This window comes from Pan paniscus, chromosome 15 (genome assembly GCF_029289425.2).
Source record: "Pan paniscus chromosome 15, NHGRI_mPanPan1-v2.0_pri, whole genome shotgun sequence".
Classification (NCBI taxonomy): domain Eukaryota; kingdom Metazoa; phylum Chordata; class Mammalia; order Primates; family Hominidae; genus Pan; species Pan paniscus.
The window spans coordinates 95719257-95742935 of record NC_073264.2 but is presented as its reverse complement, the minus strand read 5'-3'; the positions used below and the strand labels follow the sequence as shown (position 1 = coordinate 95742935).

Genomic DNA, 23679 nt, shown 5'->3' with positions numbered 1-23679 from the left:
TATTGCCTGTAAAATGGGAACAATAATAGAACTTGCTGGGTTGTCAAGGGATGGGTGATATCACAAGTGCAAAGCATCTGTCATGGGCTGGTGCATGGTGGGGGCTCAGTACTTTGGGGGATGGACAAGGTTTGGGGTCCTGACCTTGTTACCTCTAGTAGGCACTCATCTCTGATACAGTCCAGACTCTAGAATCAGAGGGTGGGGCACAGCCTTATGGAAGCATGCTTAGAACATGCAGGGTGGGGTGAGCAGGCGCACAGAAAATCAGACTTGGGTGCAGCAAAGGACTCACTCACCCACTCATTCCATTCTTGAGTATCTAATCCTCTTCATTTGGCACATGAGGAAACACATGGTGCTTGGTGAAGGGAGGGAGGGAACTTACCTGGCTCATGGGGGAGCTGGTGCCTGAGATGCCCCTGAATGAAGTTTCTGCTCCTGGTCATCTCTCCTCCACAGCACAGAGCACAGGACTGAGTGTAGGCCTCTTGGTCGCACTCCCCCTGCCAAATTCTGGCTGCACCACTTAGAAGATATGTGGCTGGGTAAGCCACCTAGCCACTTCAAGCCTTGCCTTTCCCATCTGTGAATAACAGATGGGATAACAGTGGTGCCTTTCTTCATGGGAGTCTTATGAGGGGCAAATGCGACCATCCAGGTGAAGGGCCAGGCACCCGGCCTGGAGCATGGTAAGCTATCAATGTCACCATTCCCAGAGCTGCCTCCATAAAGACAGTTATAACCAGTGTTTGCAAAATGCTTTATTGTTAATGCCAACATAGAATTCAAAAAGTTAGTCATTGGCACCTGCAACTGATACTCTACTATTTGCAAAAGGCTTCCCTTCTTCCACTCCCAGCCAGGCCCATCAGATTATAACTATATCCACAAAATGATATAATCAATCATTAAATGGGCCATTTCCACCTTGATATCCAGATGTTTTTCTTAAAGGATGAATGGCACTTGAGTGTATTGAAATCAACCACGAATGACAGGGCCCACCCCAGCCTTTCTATATGATTTCAGGAGTTCTTGGGTCACAGCAAGAATCTGATCCTTGTATACAGAGGGAAACTGAGGTCCAGAGAGGGAAAGTGTTGTCCCAATGTCACACAGCACGTTAGGACTGAAACAGTAGCCCCATTTCAGACTCCCATTCCAACATTTTTCCCATGCAGGATGAATTGACAGTTGTTGCTGCTGATAAGTGTGGGACCAGCCTTGGACCTGTGCTTCCTGGTGGCCCTCATCCACTGGAACATCCCTCCTACTGAGCTTTGTGGCACTGAGCTGGGCATCAAGGGCCAGGACTCTGGACCTCTCTTTGCCACTACCATGCTGGTGAACTTGAGCAAGTCATCCAGCCTCTCTGGATCTCAGTGCTAATCTTCATTGATGAATAGTGACGGCAAGATTGAATGTTCTCCACATTTCCCCAAGGCACCTGTGTGTTGCAGTCGTGTGGGTGGAAGCAATCATCATAGAGTAATATTATTTGTAATGCCTCATTAGTCAACTAAACCTGTGTAAATCACTAGCTACCAGCATACAGATGGGCCATAGCATAGCCCCCTTCATCTCCCACCCTGAGGCCTGTAGATTTCAGGAGAAGCCCCACCTCAGGGGCGGTTCACTTTGCCAAGGAAGAGGATGTTGTTATCCACAATGAACATCAGAAAGGGCCTGTTGAACACTAGCCTCTGAGAGTTCAGGCGGGCCGACCTGAAAGTGAAGATTGTCCCCGTGGCTGCCGCTGCTCTGGTTCCCGACTCGTCCACCTCCACCACAGCTTTGTGCACCATCTGCAGGGGAGACAACAGGCGTCACCAGGCCACCAGGGGCGGGTGAAGTCATCATAGCAAATGGCAAAGCTTCTGCCTATGGGCATCAACCTCTAAGTATCTGTTCAACTGAGCCATGGAGCAAGTAGGAAATGGAACAATGGAGCAGCTACTCTGCCCCAGGCACTGTGCTGGGGGTTGACTTCGCATGTGTCTGTCATTGAATTCTCATGGCATCTTTGAGCAAGGCGTAATTCTTCAATTTTATAGAAGAGAGAAAGGAAGCTCAGAGAGTCAAGTATTTTTTGGAGATCACATAGCTAGGAAGTGCCTTCTTAGTTTTGATTGTTTAAAACAGGACTCCTTAACTCAAGGAACAGTGGTGGATATGGCTTCCCATTACATGAAGGATAAGACACAAAGTGAAACTTTCGCTACTTGTGGGAAAAGAGAGGGAGAGGGAGAGAATAGAATAGAATAGAATAGAATAGAATAGAATAGAATAGAATAGAATAGAATAGAATAGAATAGAATAGAATAGAATAGAATAGAATAGAACAGAACAGAATAAAGGAGTGGAGTGCAGTGGAGTGGACTGCAATGGAATGGAGTGGAGGGGAGGGGAGTGGAATAGAATAGTAGAGAGTGGAGTGGAGTTGACTGCAATGGAATGGAATAGAATAGAGTAGAATGGAATGGAATGGAATAGAATAGAATAGAGTGGAGTGGAGTGGAGGAGTGGAATGGAGTGGAGTGGAAGAGTGGAGTGGAGGAGTGGAATGTAGTGGAATGGAAGAGTGGAGTGAATGAGTGGAGTGGAGGAGTGGAGTGGAGGAGTGGAGTGGATGAGTGGAGTGGAGTGGAGGAGTGGAGTGGAGGAGTGGAGTGGAGATGTGGAGTGGAGGAGTAGAGTGGAGTGGATGAGAGGAGTGGAGGAGTGGAATGGAGTGGAATGGAATAGAGTGAACTGGAGTGGAGTGGAGTGGAATTGAATAGAGTGAACTGGAGTGGAGTGGAGTGGAGTGGAGTGGAGTGCAGTGGAATGGAATGGAATGAAATGGGGTAGAGTAGAATAGAAAGAATAGAACAGAATAGATCTCGGGAAGCAGATGCATAGGAGCTTCTGAACCCACCTCAGACACCTGGATATTTGAGTGGTTGCTGATGCCGGACAGATCAGCATGGGAGGTGAAGACGTTACTGATCCCCAGATTGGGGAGGACTTTCTCCAGCTGATAGGAGCCCTCAATGGAGAATTTGGGAAGGTAAAGCTCGAGCTGCCTGGAAAGGGAAAAGGAGCTTTCTTAGACTGTTCTGGGGCATTGGCACACTGAGCCTCACCCCTTGGCTTCATAATGCACTGGATTCTTAGTTTTGATGGTTTTAAAAAAGGACTCCTTAACCCAAGGAACAATGGTGGTTATGGCTCCTCTGGCCTCTTTTCTAGGATGAGCCTCCCCTTGCTCTGGACTTGGACGTGGGCTGCCCAGAGGTCTCTGCCCACTCTGGCACCACCCTAAGGAACCCAGTTTCCAGCTCTTGTCCCTCCAACTGGGCTAGGCCCCCAGGACCTGGATGTCAAAGGATGCCTCTGGGCCTGGAGGCAGCTCCTTGGCTGGGTGAGTCCTTCCCACCAGTGCTGTGTGGCCCTGGTAGGGCGTGTGTGTCTCCCTGGGGCTGTGTGGGGTTAGGCTGGCCCTGGGGTAGTCTGAAAGTACCTCTTTTTGAACATCTTAAGCCACTTCCTCAGCGTTTTCTCACTCAGTCCATTCTCCACCTGCTGCATCTTTCCCTCACTGGGGAGAATGAACAAAGCCGTGGCATTGCCTTGGTAGGGGACCCCCACCACCCTGCAAGAGAGGTTCCGGTCCAGGAGGTAGTGATAGTGATCCTCGCGGCTCATCATGGGTACCCGCACCACAGTCTCCGAGGTCACGTAGAAGTCTTGCTCTTGGGTGCCTTTGTGGTTGAAGCTTGTCTCCCACTTAGCTAAAGATGAAAAAAGGGAAAAATGAAAAAGAATTTTGTGTCAGAATTAGAAATTCTCAGCTGCAAATAAAAGGAGTGAAGACAGTAAAGATAGCCAGCAGAGACCATCTTTATGGCAGCCTCAGAGCAGTGACTGTTGAACCTCTTGAATATGAAGGCAAGTCTCTTTATAACATTGGGCACATTCTTGGACTTTTCGTGGGACTTTTCCTTCCACATTTGCAAAACAAGGAGGTTGGTTTTCACATCTTCAGAGGCCCTGGACCCCTGATGTTCTCTGATTCTCTAACGTTTTACTCAAGACCAAATCTCCAAGTGAAGAGGGTGAAAAATGTGGCTGGCTGTGAATGCTACCTGATATCTGGGTGAGCTTCTCTGTTTGCACTTTCATTCCAATATTTTGATTTAAATTTTAGAAAGAAGTTAGTATGGATCCTGGAAATGAATGGTTTTTCCCATTGGGAAGTCTTCAATGACCCTTCTCTGACCTTCCTATGGGAATTTCTGAACAAAACGCTACAAGTGATTGTTTCCAACTTCTTTTATTTTATTTTATTTCTTTTTTCTTTCTTTCTTTCTTTTTTTTTTTTTTGAGATGGAGTCTCGCTCTGTGACCCAGGCTGGAGTGCAGTGGCGCAATTTTGGCTCACTACAGCCCCCACCTCCCAGGTTCAAGTGATTCTCCTGCCTCAGCCTCCCAAGTAGCTGGAATTACAGGCGCCCACCACCATGCCTGGCTAATTTCTGTATTTTTTTAGTAGAGATGGGGTTTCACTATGTTGGCCAGGCTGATCTCGAACTCCTGACCTCAGGTGATCTGCCCATCTCGGCCTCCTAAAATGTTGGGATTATAGGCGTGAGCCACCACGCCTGGCCTGTTTCCAACTTCTTAATCGTTATCGAAGGAAGACCCCAGTCAATACCGTCCTTAGCTTATTTCCCAGCTGCCCTCAGCAATCTGGTGTAATGGGCACTGCCCTGCACCAGGGGATAGGAAATCTCAGAGTCCAAGTTCGACACTCACTGCTGTGGTCTCAATGTTTGTGTCCCCACATTGTTCATATGTTGAAACCTAACCCCCAAGGTGGTGGTATTAGGACAGGGGGCCTTTGGGAGTTGATTAGGTCATGGGGGTGGAGCTGTCATGAACAGGATCGGTGTCCTTACAAAAGAGACCACAGAGAGCTGCCTTCCTCCTTCGAGCAAGGATATACTAAGAAGCCACTCTCTATGAACCAAGGAATGGGCACTGCATCTGCCAGTGCCTTGATCCTGGACTTCTCAGCCTCCAGAACTATGAGAAATATATGTTTGTTGTTGCTAAGCCACCCAGTTTATGGTATTTTGTTATAGCCACCCAAATGGCCAAAGATACTCATGATCTGTGACCATAGGAATGGGAGGTGTTAACAATTTACCTTCCTTCGCAACCCTTCCCACCCTCTCCTCTCCTCTCTTCTCCTCTCTATCCACTCTTGCTTTCCCCAGGGTCAGCAACTGGCAGGAGCTGCAGAGGCGAGCAGGAATGCTTACAAGGAGTGTCGGGGAGATAAGCAGAGGTCAGCTCTTGCTGAGGAGTCAGGAGGAGGCATTTCAGAGGAACAAGCATTTGTCTGAGGGAGTCTTGGCCTCTATGAGGGCAGAGGGGCCAGGATCTGGGGGATATGGGGGACTGGGAAATGCCCTTTAAGCCCTTCTGGGGTCCGTGTCCTGCCCTGAGTGGCTAAGGTGTTGGTGTCTTTGCCATAGTGGCCACAATGGGTTCATGCTTCAGAGCCTGTGTGAAAGCTGGGGCTTCAGATGTCCCCAGGGGCCCAAAGACAGCAATCAGCTCTTCCTCCATGGAGGAAACAGCATCTCAGCCTCACTAATCCCATCCACAGCAAGAAGGCATTCATCTTACCTTCTCTGGCTGCTTGTTTACTTAATTTTTCTCAACAGGCACCCAAAAGAACTTAATGTACTCCCTGTCTTTTATGTATGTGAGGGAATTGGGTATTCTTTAGATAAAAGCAGCAGAAAAGCCAAAGAAAGTGCAGGTTTGGGCCCAAGGGCCTTACCTTTAAAGAAGATGTAATTCACCATGATCACGACCGCATTGCTATCGAGGTTCTTAAGCAAGTCCACAATCTTGCCCTTCGTTTGCTTTGCCACATAATCATTGATCTGCTTCATGGCCCCTGCAGAGTCCCTAAAGTTGGTGGGGAAAGTGTCTGCCAGGTACAGCGTCTTCATGGCACTTACGAAGGTGTCCTGCAGGTCCACCACCAGGTCGGTGAAAAGGGCATTGCCGAGGCTCAGCTGGAAGCCATCTCTGGGCTGGTTGAGTTCCTGAAGGAGCTGCTGAAAGCCTCTGTGCAGCTCCTCCTCTGAGCTTTTCTGGAGGTTGAGGCCCAGGCCCTCCAGGATCTGCATCTTTGTGCTGGACCCAGCCCCCAGGGAGAGCATGGCCAGGCTCATGGAGATGCTCACAGGGGAGAAGAAGATGTTCTGGCTGGGGGCAGCGGAAGCCAAGGCCCTGTAGAGGTCGAAGGTAAAGTCCCTTCTGCTGCTGGGGGCCACCGTGGCACCTACATGGAGGTCCTCGACTCTCTTCTTCATCTCCCGGGGGTGGTGGCGGTGAAGGGAGGCCCCCTGAGGGCTGAGAAGCACCAGGCACAAGAGGAGGAAGAGCTGCATGGTGGCTGTTCTTTGTTCTGAAAGGGAAAGAAGGTGTCCTCAGAGAGGGGTGGAGCTGGTCCAGGTGCTGACTTTCCAGAGATGTCCCCACCCAACACTCAATGGGTATGTTTCGTCCATTCAGCTTCAAAGAGAAGGGATGGCACCCCCAAGACTGGGCATGAGGGTTTACACAGGGTGGCAGTGGCTCGAGGACAAGATTTAGGGATGACGGGGAGAGGAAGGAGGGAGAGGAGGTGCAGACCCAAGGCAGGGGTCTGGCTGCCAGGGCAGGAATCCTGTCTACCCATCCACATCAAGGGACACATTTTGGAGGATGGGATATGGAGGGAGAGGGTTCCCTCTGCTCTGCTCTGTCTCATCAGCATCTCGAGGTTACCAGGGAACTAAGCTGCTTCCATGTGAGCTTCTGGCCTTCACTCTGGTGTCCTGGTTTGGCACATGGCAGGGCGCTGTGGTCCTTCTATGAACTCAGACCAGCTACATGCCTGGGACCATCAGCACTGCTGGCCTTGCCCTGTTCATTCAGCAAATGCTGAGTGAGTGTCCACCCTGGGGTAGGCAGAATACCAGTATGCAAACTGTCCCCTTCTCCTTCCCCCAGGGGCTGCTCCATGCCACCCTTGTCCCACAGAGAGACACCTTCCCCTCCTAAAGGAATTCTGCCTGAACCTCTTCATGTGGACATCCCCACCGTCCTCCTGTTCTGGCTGAATTGTGCCCCCAAAATGCATATGCTGAAGTCCTTACCTTCAATACCCCAGAATGTGACTATATCTGGAGATAGGGCTTTTAAAGAGGGGACTGAGTTAGAATGAGGTCACTAGAGTGGGCCCCAACCCAATATGACTACGTCCTTACACAAAAATTAAAAAGAGGAGATCAGGATAGAGACATGCACAGAGGGAAGACCAGGTGAAGACAGGGAGAAGGCAGCCACCTGTGAGCCAAGGAGAGGGGCCTTGGAAGGAACAAATCCTGCTGGTGCCTTAATCTCAGACTTCCAGCTTCCAGAGTTGTAAAGAAAGAAATTTCTGTTGTTGAAGCCCCCTAGCCCCTGGGACTTTGTGACGGCAGCCCATGCAGGCAAAGACATCTTTTCATCTTCCAGATAAGGAGGCACTCATCTTTGTCTCTAGCGCTTCTCAGGGAGGCCTTTGTGGGGTCTCCCATCACTCCTGACGTGGCCTTCGCCTTCAGTCCTCCTTTTCCTCCCTCCACTTCACCCAAGAGCCGTTCCTGTGCCCGTGCCTCCCCATCTGGCTACGGGTAGAAGTCTTGCCTCCTCCCTCCGCAGTAGGAAACAGCCCAGGCTCTGAAGCCGCTGCCTGGGTTCAAATCTCAGCCCTGCTGTGTCCTTGTAGTGTGATTTTGGGCAAGTCAGTTACACCTTGAGCCACTGCTCCATAACTGTAAGATAGTGATAATAACAGCACCTACACCATGGGGTGCTTGGGGGCACATGCTATGGAAGTGTGAGCAGTAGGCATGGCAGTTTCCAGCAAAAGCCCCATCTGAGGCCTCCATATTCTCAACTGTACCATAGGGTACATGCTTTACACACACACACACACACACACACACACACACACACGTGTCAGCCTGACAGCACCCGGGCCGGCTAATTACCAGGTGCAGAGGGCCTGTCTGGCTTCTGATGTGAGCTTTGCCCTGTGTGTCGCCTTGGAGGGAATCCCTTTCTGCTGGGCTCTCTCCATGGGCACAATGTCATCAGTGACCCCAGATCCCCACCAGGCAGGGGCAGCCTGTCACAGCATCCCGTGACCCAATTAAAACCAAACTCCAAAGGGCCCCAAACAGCTGGGTGGGAAATCCCTTGCAGAGTGGCCGTGGGGCTCAGCAGTGGAGAGAGAATGGTCTCAGGAATTGGGCAGTCTTGGACTTCAGGCCTGTCTTTAAGTGAAGTTGAATAGCTCCAGCAAGTCACCCTTGCCAGCCCAGCCTCCAAATTGCACCCTGAGCTCCCTCCAAGAAGGAGGCTCATGTAGAAGTTTCTGCTTGCAGAATCGAACCCGGCACCAAACCCAGCAGCCACAGCAGTTGGGCGCATTGCCCGCACCCTCTTTCAGGCACTGTGCCAACTCCTTCAGCCCTGCACCACCCAAAAAGGTACATCTTGCTGCTAGCTCTATTTTACAGATGGGTAATCCGAGGTTCAGAGAGATGGAGTCGCTTGCTAACACTGGCAAAGCTTGGACTCAGACTCGGTTATCACTCCGACTCTGCAGAGTCCTGCCTGCTCTGCAGAGTCCTGCCTCCTCTTTTCCTGGCTGCATCTTCCTGATTTTGAAATCCCTGACTTAGTAGCCACCAACAATAGCCCTAATCTGCAGATAATGAGTGAGCAGAGTCTGGGCCTCCCCCCACTGACACTCCCTACCTGTTCCCACCGTGGCACTTGCCTGGAGAGCTTTGAAGGACATGGGTGGGTGGTTTAATCTCCGGCTTCTCTAAATGAGTCTATTTTATAGCACAATATGGTCCCTCCTGCCAAGGGTTGGAACCAGCCATGTATGGAGATGCTGCTAAAGAAACAATGTGGCTCAACCCCCCGCAGGGTCACACTGAGCTGATAATTTCGAGAACAGCTTCAGAAGCAGAGGAGTTTCCTTATTGGATACAGCCCAGAGGCAGCTGACCAGAGAGTCTCAGTGAGGCCCTGGCCTCCATTCTCCCATCTATGCAGCTACTAGGTCACCCTGGGCAAGCCTCACCCCCTCTGGGCCTCAGTTTCTTCATCTGCAGTCTGCCATGTGTTGTGGACACCCCCTCAAGACCCCGCCCCCTGCCAAGCACTAGAGATCCGATGGGGAGGAGCTGCTTCTCCGGGTGTGCACTGAGTCTCCCCCAGGATCTGTTTGGAGAGGGCCCCAGGTTCACTTAGGCTCTCCTGGGCTACATGTTTGAGACCCAGAAATCTTGCTCCCTCTGGGCCAACTCTCTCTACTTTTCAGTAAAACCACTAATTATTAAAGACATACTAGACACTCCATAAATATTACTATGTTTAACCTTCACCAAAAGTAAGCTCTCTATTTTACAGAGTTTTCCAAAAGTAAACTCACTCTATTTTACAGATTGAATAGACTGAGGCTAAGTGAAATGGAATAGCTTGTTTCAGCTACTGAGTGATGGAGCCGGAATTAAAATCCAGGTTCCTCTGACTCGTGCACAGCCTGTCTCTGAGTGGCTCTGAGGAGTGATACCTCGTTCCTCCTCGACCTCACCTCCTGGTATCCCCAGGCGGTTCACCTGTATTAGCTCATTTATACTTCTCTACAACAACATGGAGTTAGTATCATTATCCTAACAGTGCAGAAGAAACAGAGGGTCAGAGAGGTCCCTTCAAGAGGCAGTGGAGTCCTCAGTGCTTGTTTTACGTTTCTTAGTTTCAAACCCAGGGTTTGCCATCGCACTCTTGGGCCTCTGGTGGAAATATATGGCTTTGACAGAGACAGGTGAAGCCCTGGGAGCCTCCCATCCCCCAGACCAGCCTCTACTGAGTGCTTTGAAAGCTTGATTGGTTTGCCCCTCTCCTGGTCCCTGGCTTTAGTGTTTCTGCAGAGGGAAGAGAGAGGATCAGTCATGTTCATCTGTCATCTCAGGCCAAGGTGAATTGAGGTGGGAGGTGGTGGGGATGTGATGGGTAGGCCCTGGTCAGTCTTCCCGCTGGCCCCCCACCATCCCTGAAACCCAAATCTGCTGACTGATATTTCCCGTGTTGGGCAGTGAAGTCCTGCCCAGTTCTACCCTGGACTCAGCTGTGGGAATTGTGTTAGTGAGGACGGTCTGTCCAATATCTTCTAATTACAAAAAGGGATGTGAGGCTTGGAGCCCAGGCAGAGATGAGAGACAGTCACAGCTTCCTCTAGATCCTAAAGACCCAGGAACAGAACTTCCCAGAAGAAGTAATCTTGACTTCCTGTTCCACTCCAGCCCATCAGCAAGGCTTGTCCGTTCTATCTCCAAAACAGGTCTTAAAGCTGCCGCCTCTCCCTGGCTTTCTCACTGCCCCCAGTGGAAGCTCCCACCATCTCCCCCAGGGCTACCCCAGCAGCTTCCTTTCTTTGCCCTGCAAGGCTTTCTATATACAGCATATAAAAGAATCTCCTTCAATCATAAATATGGTCACAGCGCTTCCTCGCCTAAGAAACTCATGGCCAACTCCTGTGTTTCAGATAAATGCTAAACTTTGATTTGTGCTCTAACCCACTAGGGCTGCTGTGACCTGGCTGCACCTGGCCTGGACCTGCTCTGCCCTGGATCACGTGATACCCCCAGGCTCACTCTTCTTTTCCCAGTTTCTCAACCACAGCAAGTTCTGTCCTAACTCTGGGCCTTTGCATACCTTCCCTCTCTACTGGAACCCTCCCCCAACCTTTCTCACTGAGGCCAACTTCTGCATAGGCTGCAGGCCTTTGCTTAAATGTCACTTCTTTGCAATACCTTATCACACTGGACCTTTTCCCCTTCCACGGCTATGCTCTGGAACGGTCCCTTGACTCTTTCTCTCAAAGCTCTTTCAATTACACATGTGCCTTTATATATGCATTTGTCATTGACATTTTTCATTCCGGCCTCTCTCTCCATGGGACCCTCATTTGTGCTGCTCTCACCTTCAAGAGCTTGCAGTCATGAGAGATGCTCCATAAACCTTTGTAGAATGAATGAATGAATGAACTGACCCGTCTCCTTCTCTGTAATTCAGAGACGTTAGACTGCAAGCTGGACACTGAGCAGTGGAAAAAGCCAGGCTGGCCACCCAGAGCTGAGCTCTCCCCGCCCCGGGGCTCACTTGCCAGGTGACCTTGAACAACTCCCTCCCTGTCTCTCAGCTCTGGCTTCCTATTATTTCTTTATTAAAACCACTTGATTGAGACATGACTGCTATTCATAAAGTTGCACATATTTAATGTCTATATCCTGACAAGTTTGGAGGTGAGTCTACATCTGTCACTTATCATCACTGTCAGCACCATGAACACGTCCGTTACCTTCAGGCATCTGCCGCCTGTATTCTTCACGCTTCGGTTTCCTGATCTATGAGCAAGGACACTGGCCCAAGGAAGCAGTTTGCTCTTGTATTGCTGCATATCTGGCCAAAAGCCCTACCTTCAGAAAAACTAAAAATTCTGCTTACTTTATTTCTACATTTTGTTCATTTAACAAACTGCCAAATGGTTACTGTCTCTCATGAGCAGCTGTCATGACCAGCCTGGGTGGCAGCCTCCAGGCAAGATGCCCTTATCTCAGGGAAGCAGATAATATTGGATCATTGTTCCTGATTTCTAAAGACTCCAGGCACAGAAAACAACAGAAGCTGCCACTTACTGAGCACCTCCTATCCAGCCGACATTTTGTCCCCATGGCCTTATTTCAGGGTCTCTCAACCTTGATCCTGTTGACCTTTTGAACAGGATGATGCTTTGTGATCTTGTCCTGGGCATTGTGGGATCATCAGCAGCATCGCTGGCCTCTAGATGTCACTAACCCCCACCCCCCTTCCAGTTGTGGCAACCAAATGTGTCTGCAGACATGGCCAGATGTGCTGAGTGAGAGCACTCGCTGTATTTAATCTTCAGTCACACCATCCAGAGGGTGTAATTATTTCCATCTTACCTATGAGGAAACGGAGGCTCTGCCAGAGTTAGTGTGGAGCATAAGGTCACAGAGCTCGGGGGACCCACTCACCTCTGCTGCCTTGGATACCTGAAACTGCAGAGATGAGACTCCTTCAGAGCTTTGCAGCCCCCAAACCCCAAAACTCTAGAGTCCATCCTCTCCTCGCCTCACATGCCCTCAAGCCCTCGGGACCTCCCGTTGAGGCATCGGTACTTACTGTGTCCCGTAGCTGAGCGTGCACACAGTGGAGGTGGCAGTCCCTCGGGCTCAGAAAGGGCAGAGGGCTGGCTGGATTGCAGCCAGCATTTGTCACTGACCACAGCCGGCCCTGTCTCCACCCCTCCCTGGCCCCGCCCCGGGACAGCCCCTTCCTTTCCTGGCAGGTTTCCAGGCAGCAGGCCTGCCTGCAGAGGCAGCTGCCTGATCCCGAGGCTTTGACCACGATGCCCACTTGCTGCCCCCGAGGCCTTACGCCACCAGCTGGGCCATCATTTTCCTGGAATGGCATGGGCACTCCTGAGAGACAAGACCAAAGAGCCTCCCTATTGTTGGCATTCCAGAGACAGGGAAAGGGACAGCTCTACCAAACCCTCTCTTTTTCCAGGTTCTATTCCTTGGTTTTCTGCAGCTAATTTCTTGTAGATTAGGGGGGGCATATGCTTGAACCTGAGAGCTCCCCACAGGCCTGCTATGCTGACTGGGTCATAGATCCCAACAGTTAGATTCTAGTGGAAATGAGAGGGATTGAGAGTCTCACCATGCCTGCAATGAATGGGTCACTGTAGCCAAGCCTGTGATTGCACCAATCACTGAATTGGGGCTCAGAAGAATGAAGGGAATTTTCAAAGTCATGCATTTAATTAGGGGCAGAGTGGGGTTGGTGCCTAGGTGGCTGACTCCCAGGCCAGTGCTTTTTGCTGAGAAAGGAGTGGATTCAGGATTTCTATGGGCTTGGGTAGATTCTCCCTTTCTACTTTGAAATCCTGGTTCCCTAACTCAGCCATACACTCTTAAGAGCATTTCCAAGACACCAGTGCAGAGTGCTTTCTCAAGCCTGGTTATGTTTCTAAGGTCCCCTTGCCTGGGGGACATGGTGTGTTGTGCATGGCCATGATCATGGAAGGTTGTGTGGCTGCAGGTGGGGTGCGGAGTTGGTAGAGCAAATCAGAGGTAATACCTGGAAAGTGATTTTGATGTTCAGCAAACACTGTCCATTGACAACCTTTAAGACATTTCCTCTTCCTTCTTCATGGTTTTGGGGCCCAATTATGTGGCTGTTGGATATCCACAGAAATAATAAGAACTAGTATTTATTCACACTTTTAAAAAGACCACCTATTACACCAAGTGCTTTAAACACATTATCTCTTTTCATCCTTACAATAACCCTTCAAGGGAGACACTGATCTCAGCCCAGTCTAGAGATGAGCACTGGGTGTCTAGAGCTAAGTCCAGCTACTACTACATCTCTAGAAGCAAGCACAATACCTACTGGGTATCTAGAGGAAACACAATCACTACTGGGTATCTAGAACTAGGCATGATCATTTCTGGGTATCTAGAAGCAGGCAGGATCACTACTGTAGGATATCCAGAAACAGGCGGGATTGCTACTGTAGGATATCCAGAAACAGGCGGCAGGATCACTACTGGGTATCCAGAGGCAAGTCCCACTACTACTAGGTATTGAGACCTTAGTTTTTGCTCAGTGCCCTCACAGTTCATTCCCATTGAATTGGAGAGAAGACAGAACCTAGCAGGTCAGGGAATCAGCCCCAAATCCCACAGTTAGTAAGAAGATGCTCTAACAAGGGAACCTGAGTCCCCTTTTTCTAGGTTTGACTTTCTTCCCATTACGCCATGTAACATGAGCAAGAGTCCATTATCTCATTGACCTAGAGATCCCTAAACCATATCTACAGGATGGAAATCAGCACTGCATACCAGTTATGGGTGAGTAATGGAACCCCGAAGATATCCGTGTCCTAATACCCAGAACCTGTGAATGTTATCGTTCTATGACAAAAGGGACTTTGCAGATGTGATTAAGTTAAGGATCTTGAAGAGATTGTCGTGGATTATCCAGCTGGGTCCTAATTACAATCACAAGGATCCTTGCAAGAAAGAGGCAGGAGATTGGAGTCAGAAGAAGGTGATGTGATGGTAGAAGCAGGAAGGGAAAAGTCAATGTGATGTCGGAGCCAGGTGCCAAGGAGTGAGGAAGCTTCTAGAAGCTGGAGAGGGAAAGGAATGGATCCTCCCCTAGAGCCTCCAGAAAGAGTGGAGCCCTGCCAATATCTTCATTCTAGCCCAGTGAGACCTCTGGCCTCTTCAACCATGAAAGAAGAATTTTGTGTTGTCTGAGCCACTGTTTGTGATAACTTCTTAGAGCAGCCATCAGAAACTAGTGTAACACCGCCCAAATGGGTTCCAGATGAAACTACTTTGGGAAAGGTGGTTAGCCCACCTTTCCTGTGGGCCGTCTCCAGCCTGTGTGTGCTGTCTGTGCTCTGACCACCCACGAGGGAAAGACATCACATGCCGTTTCCCAAGCTTACATCTTAAGGAATGTCTTGAGAATTGGGGGAAAGTCTGAGGTAACTCATGACTCCCACTGCCACGCAGAAAGAGCTCTGAAGGAATCAGGACTGAGAGTGGTGTGTTTTGAAAGGAGAGATTTGGAAGGAGTCTCGGGGGCATGGCACCCCAGTGTATCAGTCTTCTCTGGCTGCTGTAACAAAATACCTCACACTGGCCTGGCTTAAACACACACTGGATGTCTTAAACAATAGAAATATATTTTCTTACAGTTCTGGACGCTGGAAATCCAAGGTCAAGGTGCCATCAGGGTTGGTCTCTGGTGAGGGCTCTCTGACACTTGTAGATGGTTGCCTTCACTCTGTTCGCCCATGACCTCTTCCCTGTGAGCCCACACTGGACACACACACACACACACACATACACACACACACACACACCCCAAGAGAGGGATTGGGCAGAGGAAGAGAGCGAGCTCTCTGATTACTCTTCCTCTTCTTAAAAGGGCACCAATCTTATCAGATTAGAGTGCCACCCTTATAACCTTATTTAACTTTAATTACCTCCCTAAAAGCCCAATCTCTACAGTCACACTGAGGGCTAAAACTTCAACATAAGAATTTGCGGGAGAAGCAATTCAGTCCATAACACCCAGGGTGACTGCCTAGGGTGGGCCAGTGGCTAGAATATGAGAATTTGGTGTCCTAGAGCCTAGCAGGGCATGGGAAAGGATCAAAGTGGGGAGGTGGTTTCTGGGAGAAGGGCAGGGAAACCAATGTTGGCCCCTGTGATGCCTTGCCCTGCTGAGCACAGGTGCTCCTCTGCTTGGCCCTCAGCCTCCCTGCCCTCTGTTCCATGGTACTGGGCCTCATGGGGATTGAGTGAGACCAGTTCAAGAGCCTACAAGATGTCACTCAGGGCCTGGCTGATGCTTCTGCTCTGAAGTGGGGCACTGGTCTTAATTACTAGTAGGGTGACCAACCATTCCAATTTGCTGGGACTGAGGAATTCCCGATGGTGTGGGATATTCAGTGCTAAAACTGGCAAAGACCTTGGCAAACTGGGATGAGTTGGCTACTCGAGTCATTAGGCTCTTGCCTTGTTCTGGGATCCAGCCTCTAACTCCTGATCTAGGTCTTGTGTCTTAATAACTTTCCCATTTTTCTTGTCTTCTCTTCTCAGTCTTTGTGGGGCTGTCAATCTTGCCTTAAACATCTGCTATGATCCTCCTGTAATCAGCCACCATGCTTCCCTCTGCCCATCATCTGTTTGCCTGCATGAGCTAAAGCATACTGGTACTACCTTTCTTCTACCATCCTTCCTTCCTTCCTTCCTTCCTTCCTTCCTTCCTTCCTTCCTTCCTTCCATCCATCCACCCATATATTCATCCATCCATCCATCCATCCATCCATTCATCCATCCACCCATCCATCTATCCATTTTTCCATCCATCCATCCATCTATCCATCCATCCATCCATCCATCCATCCATCCATCCATCCATCCATCCATTTATCCATCCACCCATCCTTATAGCCTTCCATCCATCCTTCCTTCATTTCATCCCTCCAGTATCAATGTTTATTGAGATCTAACCATGTCCCAGAAAACACCCCTGGCCTCAAGAAGAGAGATCAATATCTCACTAGATGAACTAAAGATAGAGAGCCGATGCTCTGACACATGTCTCCACAATAAAGACACACAGGGAGGAATGGTCCATTCTCCCATGGTTGGAGAGAGGAATGGAATAGGAAAAGCTTTGTGAAGGTGGTGACCTTGGATCTGGGTTTTTGAACCTTGTCTAGGTTTTTATCAGCCCTGGCTGGGTGGAGAGGAGTGAACAGACAGAATAGCTTACAGCACAGCAGTGGGAGGCTGCATTTTGGGCTGAGAGAACCACAGGAGTGATAGCAGTACAGGCTAAGGGGGTGGTGGGTCACCGGGAGCCCGTCAGAGAGGAGGAAGGGAGGACAGCGAGAAGCAGATCAGGGCCAGATGGAAGGCTTGGAAGTCCTGCTGGGTTGGGAACCAGGGTTGAACTTCATTCTGTAAGTAAAGGAGGGATAAATTATCTTGGGCTGTCACGGGTATGGTCACCTGGAGATCAAGACAGGACCAAGTGACACTGCTGTGATAATCCAAGCGAGAGATGATGGTGGTGTGGGCCAAGGAAGCGGGGGTGAGGCTGGAGAGGAGGAGACACATTAAGGAAGGAGAATGGACCTGGTGTGAGCTGAGGGGTAGGTTTTGGAAGCCTGTATGGAGTATGATGAGTTCAGTTTTGGACCTAGTGAGCCTGAAGGGCCTGTGGTGCCTGCTGGCAGAGATGACACAGGTGAATGGGTCTAAAGAGAGATTTGGAGGCAAGAACAGAGACAGGAACTAAAATGAAGGAAGCACATGGGATCAGGGGTGTCCTGGGGCAAGGAGAGGACAAGAGAAGAGGATGAAGCATAGAACGCTGAGACCCTCGGCATAAGCCTGAGCAGAGAGGGAGAGAGCTCACAAAGGTGATGATGGCTGGGAAGGAGGAGGACCAGGGCAGAAAACAAGGGAGGACAAGGGATGTCACTGTCAGTGTCAGATGCAGCAGAACATTCAAGTAGATGAGGATGGTCACTGGTCCATGGAATCCACCAGGGTGATCTGGGTGGGAAGGTGGGAGCAGGAGCCCAGGGCCAGCAGGCTGAGAAGTCAAAGAGATGGTCAAGGCAGATTGCTTCTTGATGAGAAGGCTGGGAAGGAGGTGGGGCAGAGGGAGCTGTGGCTTGGAAGGAGGGACTTCCCAGGTTTGGGGGAAGAAGCTGAAAGGGAGGTTAAAGGTGGTTATTAATGGAAGGAGACTCCCCCAGGGAGCAGGAGGCCAAGAGAGCACACAGCTGTGTGTCAAGAAGAGCAACACCTGTTCTTATGAAATTGGAGGAAAAGAGGAATGTTAGTTTGCTAGGGCTGCCATAATTAATCACCACAAACTGGGTGGCTTGAAACAATAGGAATTCACTCTCTCACAGTTCTGGAGGCCAGAAGTCTGAATCATGGCAGAGCCACGCTCCCACTGAAGTCAATCACCCCAGGAGAGCTAAACACTTGAGCGGGTTGCTCTGAGGATGTGCGAACTTGGCTGGCCCCATTTGGTCTGTTCTCCAGCCCTGCTCAGCAACTCTGCAGCCAGAGAGCCAGCCAGGGCTGGTGAGGGCTGACCTCCGCTGGCTTGATGGGGCAGCCTCATTAACTCAGTCTTGATAGGCTTAGGCCTTGGCTTAAAGGCAATTGTGTCCTTTCTAGACCACATGGTTGGCTTCACGCCCAGTTCTTGTCAAATCAGCATTCTTCTTTCAGAATAGCTGTTAACCCCACCTAAGGACCAGGTAGGTCATGGTCAATTTTTTCCATTGACATCAAGAGCAACAAGGAGCTCTCGCCTCCATAGGTGAGTTTCATGCCATAGATTATTATGTAACAATGTTGAGCAGAATGCCTTTAAATGGGGGCTCTTACTGTCTCACCTGCCTGGGCCCCATCACTGGCAGCCCACTTCGTCTGTTTGGGTGACCTGCCCAGCTCTGGCAGGCATACCAGTCGTCACCCTTGTTGCACAGCACACAGTTGTTACAAAAGATGAATGAGATAACAGCAGTTAACATTTGTAAGGCACTAATGCTGAACCACTAGCTTAAGTGCTTTACGTACAGGAACTCAGCAAACACCCACGATAGGTTTATGAGTTAGGTATTGTCATCTCCATTCCATAGGTGAGGGAACTGAGGCACAGAGAGACCACCCAACTCCCTCACCCAGTGTTATGGGTTGAATTGCCCCCAACCCTCCAAATTCATGTGTTGAAGCCCATACCTGGAGCACCCCAGGATATGACCTTATTTAGAAATAGGGTCCTTGCAGACGTAATTAGTTAAAATGAGGTCATAACAGAGTAGAGTGGGCCCCTACTCCGATATTACTAGTGTTCTTTTACAAAGGAGGAATTTGGCCACCAGCAGTCACGCAGAAAGAACACCACAGGAGGAGGAAGGCAGAGATTGAGGTGATGCTCCTACATTTAAGGGACATTCAAGATTGCCAGAAAACCTTCAGAAGCTGGGGGAGAGGTGTGGAATAGATTCTTCCTCACTGATCTTAGATTCCTGGCCTCCAGAACTGAGAGACAATGTATTTCTGTTGGTTAAACCACATCATTTATGGTCCTTCCTTAGAGCAGCACTAGCAAACAAATACACTCAGTAATTGCTGGATTTCAGATTCAGATTTAAGCATCCTGGCTCCAAAGTCCAGGTTCTATACTTGGATGCTTGCGGCCTCTTCATACCTCCTGGCAAGCACTCGGCACCGTGCCTTGCTCATTGCAGGTGCTCAGAGCACAGGAGCTGTTCATATTAGTTCTGCCTCTTCTTCGATAAAGGCCCACTCCCAGGCAGTCAGGGATGAAGCAGACTGGTGTGCCCTTCACCCACTCCATGGAGTCAGAAGCCAGGGGCTCCCAGGTCTGTGTCTTCAGCGGATCCCATGTCCATCCTCCCATTTCCACTGCCGCAGCTGCAGTAGGTCTCTGTGCCCAGAGAACACTGCCATGTACAGGTGAGGAAATTAAGACCCAAACAGGTAAAGCGATTGCCCCACAGCGCATTGTTAGTGAAGAAGCTGAGACTGCAGCCTTGTCTGAATCCAAATTTTACACTGGGGAGGTCCCTCTGGCTTCCTGGCTAGCAGCCTGTGAAACTGTGACATATTAATAATAAGAAATATACATTTAGTCTCTGGCTCGAGTACCTGAGACAGTGCCTCTAGCATCCTTGTAGATAGGGGTACTAAGAGAATCGTTTGTTTAATATTTGGTCTTTGACCTGATTCCCGAGAGCTTAGTAATTTCCAGAGTAACAAGAGCATCTGATGAAGAGCTCCTGGATCCCTTGCAGTTTCTTGGGTGACAGGAACATCTTTTTTCTAGTGAAGCAAGTCTTGGTGGGCTCCTGGGTAGGCTCATAAAGAATCTGGTTACCAGGGAAACCAACCATGGAATTAGAGGGTTGGAGCTTTCAGCTCACCCCCCTCCTCGTGACCTCCTGAGATGGGAGAGAGGCTGCAGGTTGAGTTGGTCACCAGTGGCCAATGATGTAATCAATCATGCCTATGTAATGAAACCTCCATAAAAACCCCAAAAAGGACAGGGTTTGGGCACTCTGGGGCAGCTGAAAGATGGAGGCTTCTGGAGGGTGGCACACTGAGGGAGGACATGGAAGCTCTGTGCCCAGTACCCTATACCTGGCCCTCTGACTCTCTTTTATCTGGCTGTTCATCTGTGTCCTTTATTAATAAAATAGACCAGTAAGCGTAAGTGTTTCCCTGAGTTCTGTGAGCCCTCCTAGCTAATGAACTGAACCTGAGGAGGGAGTTGTGAGAACCTCACTTTATAGCCAGTTGGTCATAAAGTATAGGTGACAGCCTACTACTTGCAACTGGCATCTGAAGTAGGGGCAGTCTTGTGCGACAGAGCCCTTAACCGATGGGATCCGACATTATCTCCAGGTAGATAGTGTTGGAATTGAATTGAATTGAGCTGCAGGACACCCAGTTAGTGTCTGCTGGACAATTTGGTGGTTGGAGAAATCCCACACACATTTTGGTGACCAGAGGTGAACTGTAGTGTTGAGAACTTGAAAAAAAGTTTGTTTTCTCCTATCTCAAACATGGCCAAACCCCACTCTGTAACTAGCTGTTGAATGAAAGAATGAAAAACCGAATAAACCCACGCTGCATTTCTCTACACACCAATTTACTAGAGTCATGCAAACTTGTCACCTACCACTAGGCTACATCACTGCCACTCACATTGGCTTCCTCTGCCCTTTCCCCTAGTTGCAAAGTACAGAAAGACTTTGTTTTCCTGCTGGAAGATAACTTCTGAACTCACAAACAGGCACGGTTCCTCCGAGCACTCACTGCTGCTGTTGAGAGGCCTAGCTCTCTAGTGGTGTAACAAGGGCCACACAAATGACAGACCCCACAGAGGAGCAGCAACGGGAAAAGTGGACTCAGGCACTGCTCTAAAGAGGCAAGATCTCCTGCATAAAGTCTTTTTAATTTTTATTATTTTTTTTAATGCTCCAAAAGGGCATTTTGAAATCTGAGGAGCTGAACTAAATATTTGCCCAATCAATTCCAGGGCCATGTCAAGGGGTGGTGATGCAGAACAAATAGCTCGGTGACCTTGCTTCTGGCTTAACCTTTTCTATTCATTCATTCATTTATTCATTCATTCATGCAACAAATATCAGTTGGGCCTCTCTCATATCCAGCTGGCACTGGGGCCAGGTGAGCTGAAGGAATGCAGGGTCAACAGGTCCCCACCTTTGAAATGTCCTATCTAATAGGGATGGTGGGGGTGGGGGCAGACATTCTTATAAGGTCAACCACGTTTGATGGTGGTATGACAGTCTGCCTTAGGGAGGTGAGTGGTATCTGTGAGATCTTGAGAGAGTGCAGACTCTTAGAGGTAGGACGCTATGGGAAACCTGGGAAAACAAGACTTTCTGTGACTGCAGCCACTGGGTACATGAGAGCAAGAGGAGGAACTGAGGCAGAACAGGCAGGGGGTGACCAGATCAGGGAGGGCCTTGACTATAAATAGAGGCCTTTGAACCTTATTTTGTAGGCAATAGGGAGCCATCAACTATTTTTGAGTAGTGGAGGGTTGAGCTTAATCAGAATAAGGAGGCTTCACTCTCAAGGCTGAATTGAGGAAGACCTGCTTCCTTTCTCTCTCCTTCATCACTTCGGGGCTGCGGTCATTCAACATCACCACGCCCTGCCATGCTGTTGCCATAGTAACCCTAGACCTTGGCCTTCTTTCAGGTTTGTCTTCCACCCTGGAATCCACTCACCCATGTACCTCTTTAGGGACAGAAGAGGGGGCGAGTCAGCCTGGGCCTTTCTTCATTTCTTGCCTGGTTGTTGAAAAACAGAATCCAACTTCCCAGAAGGCACAGGGGGAAATGAATCACTCTTTGAGCTAGCAGGCTTGCTTTTGGGCCAACAAAATCAAGGGGTACAAAGGAGAGCGTGCATTCCCCTGAGCCCCAGAGGCCTTGGGTGCCCTCAGGCATTTACTGGACAGCTTCCCTGAGTGAAGCCCAGAGCTGGTATAACTAACTCAAAATGGCCTTGCCGGGCAATTTCCTGTATGGAACATTTCCTCGTCAAGTTCTCATGAGGCTGCACTCATGTCCAGCTCAGGGCTATATTTTAGGGGCAGGAAGGGAGAGGAACGCTTTTGGGCTTTCCCCTTCCATCTTCCTCCCTTCCGCAAGGACTTTTCCACTGTACAAGAGTAGTCTGTCTACTGCTCCAAATATCAGTTTCCTGGTTTCCTGGCAGTGAGCCTATTCCTGTGGTTGCAGCGTTATTTGGGCCAGGGATCCCCATGTCACACAATTACTGGAATATTTTGGCTCTTAAACAGTCATCAACACTGGAGGCCGCTCTCCGGCCTGTTCCCCTGGTCACCTTCTCCTTGGTGAAAATTCCGTGTTTGTGACAGTGAGATATCCTGCTTGCCAGAGCTAAGAGCCTGAGACAGCTGGGTCTTGTTCTGAAGCCCATGACTGAGTTTTCAGTATCGGCCCTGGGCCTCCTGGACACTGAGCAAGCACCCTGGAGTGGACGTGGCGAGCAGCCATGATTCCCAAAGCCTAGAAGATTCTTTGAGCTGGTCCTAAAGTAACAGCCCCTAATCTTTCAGTCCAGGACAGACTCTGAGGGGAGATTCTGCCCCCAATGGATCTACCAAGAGAGGAGAGCTGAGAGCTGAAGTCTTATTTGGAAACTTCTAGAAGATCAGTTAGGAACTTCAGGCGCCAGTGTGGTGAGAAGGGCCTATAAATCTTCTGCCTTTTTGGAACTTCCCCTTGCGGGGACTCAGTGTCAATTTTCCTGAGTAGCGAAAGTGGCAATGTGAAAAAGGTTTGGGGTCCCCAGATGGCAGTGGGATTTGGTGGAGAGAGACCCCCAGCTCAGAGCCTGTGGTGGCAGCACTGACTGTCAGGGCTGCAGGAATGAGGGCAATAATAATATAGCTAATGTTTGCACAGCACTGTTGTGAGACTTGACATATACAGTCACTGTTTAATCCTCCCAACAGCCCTATGAGGTCAGTAGCGTTATCATCATCCCACTTTATAGATGAATATACTGAGGCTCAGAGACGTGAAATGACTTCCCCAGGATCACACTACTAAGGAGCACAGCTGGGACTTGAACCCAGGAATTCTGGTTTTGAACATGCTGGCAACCTGGACGCCACCGAGTGGGAGTGAAATGGCCTGCCTGGGAGGAGGATGAGCAGCTGATAGGAAAGCGTGTGGAAACTGTTGCCCTGGCCCTGAAAGCACAGGGTGAGCTAGGCCGAGGAAAAGGAAAGGAGATGTCCTTCCTGGCTGGACCGTTCCCAGCTCTAACTGTCCCGAGAACTCCGTGTCCATGGTCAAGGGCTGGAGATAATGCTGGAGCCCAGCTGCCACTGATGTCCTGGCCATCAGTGGCCAAGAAAACCACAAGGTCCTACCCAGAGAATTGCATTTGCCAGAAATCACCGAGGCTAAGGGCAAACAGAACCACATCTCATCCACCTGCCTTGCCCTGTGGAGGGGGTGGTTTATTCTCACAGACTCTGGGAGGATCCACCCCACATACTCAACCAGTCTGAGCTGGACCACCTGGGCCAGAAAGGTGGGGAAACTGAGGCCCAACAGGGTGAGGATTTGCCTGAAGATCCAGAGCACAGAGCCTGGATGTAAAAGCAAGAGTCTCTGGGTCTGCAGTGTGCTCTTTGGCCGCAGCCATTGTCCTGGGAGAGACACGGGTCACATCTCTGTAGCCACAGGAGGGGACAGTGCCTCACTGGGCTCTTCTGACCAGGTCCCCGTGGAAGCCGCCCTGGTGGTGTCTGCCCTTCCGTGGCTTTCTCAGCCCCTGCTCTGGAGCAAGGTACCAGCCCTGCCTGAGGCAGCTGACTGCCCACACCCAGTCT

The 23679-nt window shown here is 49.8% G+C and overlaps 1 protein-coding gene across 4 annotated transcripts; it reads right to left on the bottom strand.

Annotated features, from left to right (window-relative positions):
* Positions 1–746: 746 nt before the first annotated feature.
* Positions 747–13372, bottom strand: SERPINA5 (serpin family A member 5). 4 transcript variants are annotated; one of them, XM_003832820.4, is made up of 7 exons: positions 13276–13372; positions 12316–12614; positions 12096–12191; positions 5837–6472; positions 3506–3776; positions 2921–3068; positions 747–1808 (listed from the first exon to the last, which is right to left on the bottom strand). In XM_003832820.4, the coding sequence occupies exons 4-7, from the start codon at positions 6453–6455 to the stop codon at positions 1626–1628; spliced, it is 1221 nt and encodes a 406-aa protein (XP_003832868.2). In that variant the 5' UTR covers positions 6456–6472; positions 12096–12191; positions 12316–12614; positions 13276–13372; the 3' UTR covers positions 747–1625. The 4 variants fall into 4 exon arrangements, with proteins under 4 accessions (XP_003832868.2, XP_003832869.2, XP_008956511.2 ...); XM_003832821.5 differs by lacking the exon at positions 13276–13372 and having other exon boundaries at positions 12168–12191; positions 12316–12386; XM_008958263.3 differs by lacking the exons at positions 12096–12191; positions 13276–13372 and having other exon boundaries at positions 12316–12428.
* Positions 13373–23679: the final 10307 nt, after the last annotated feature.

Bases quoted from the DNA above. Each gene is read 5' to 3' on its own strand.
- SERPINA5 (XM_003832820.4), bottom strand. From the start codon at position 6,455: ATGCAGCTCTTCCTCCTCTTGTGCCTGGTGCTTCTCAGCCCTCAGGGG. The intron at 3,777-5,836 runs GTAAGGCCCTTG...TTTCATCTTTAG, and splicing joins GAATTACATCTTCTTTAAAG to CTAAGTGGGAGACAAGCTTC. The intron at 3,069-3,505 runs GTACTTTCAGAC...TTCCCTTTCCAG, and splicing joins CTTAAGATGTTCAAAAAGAG to GCAGCTCGAGCTTTACCTTC.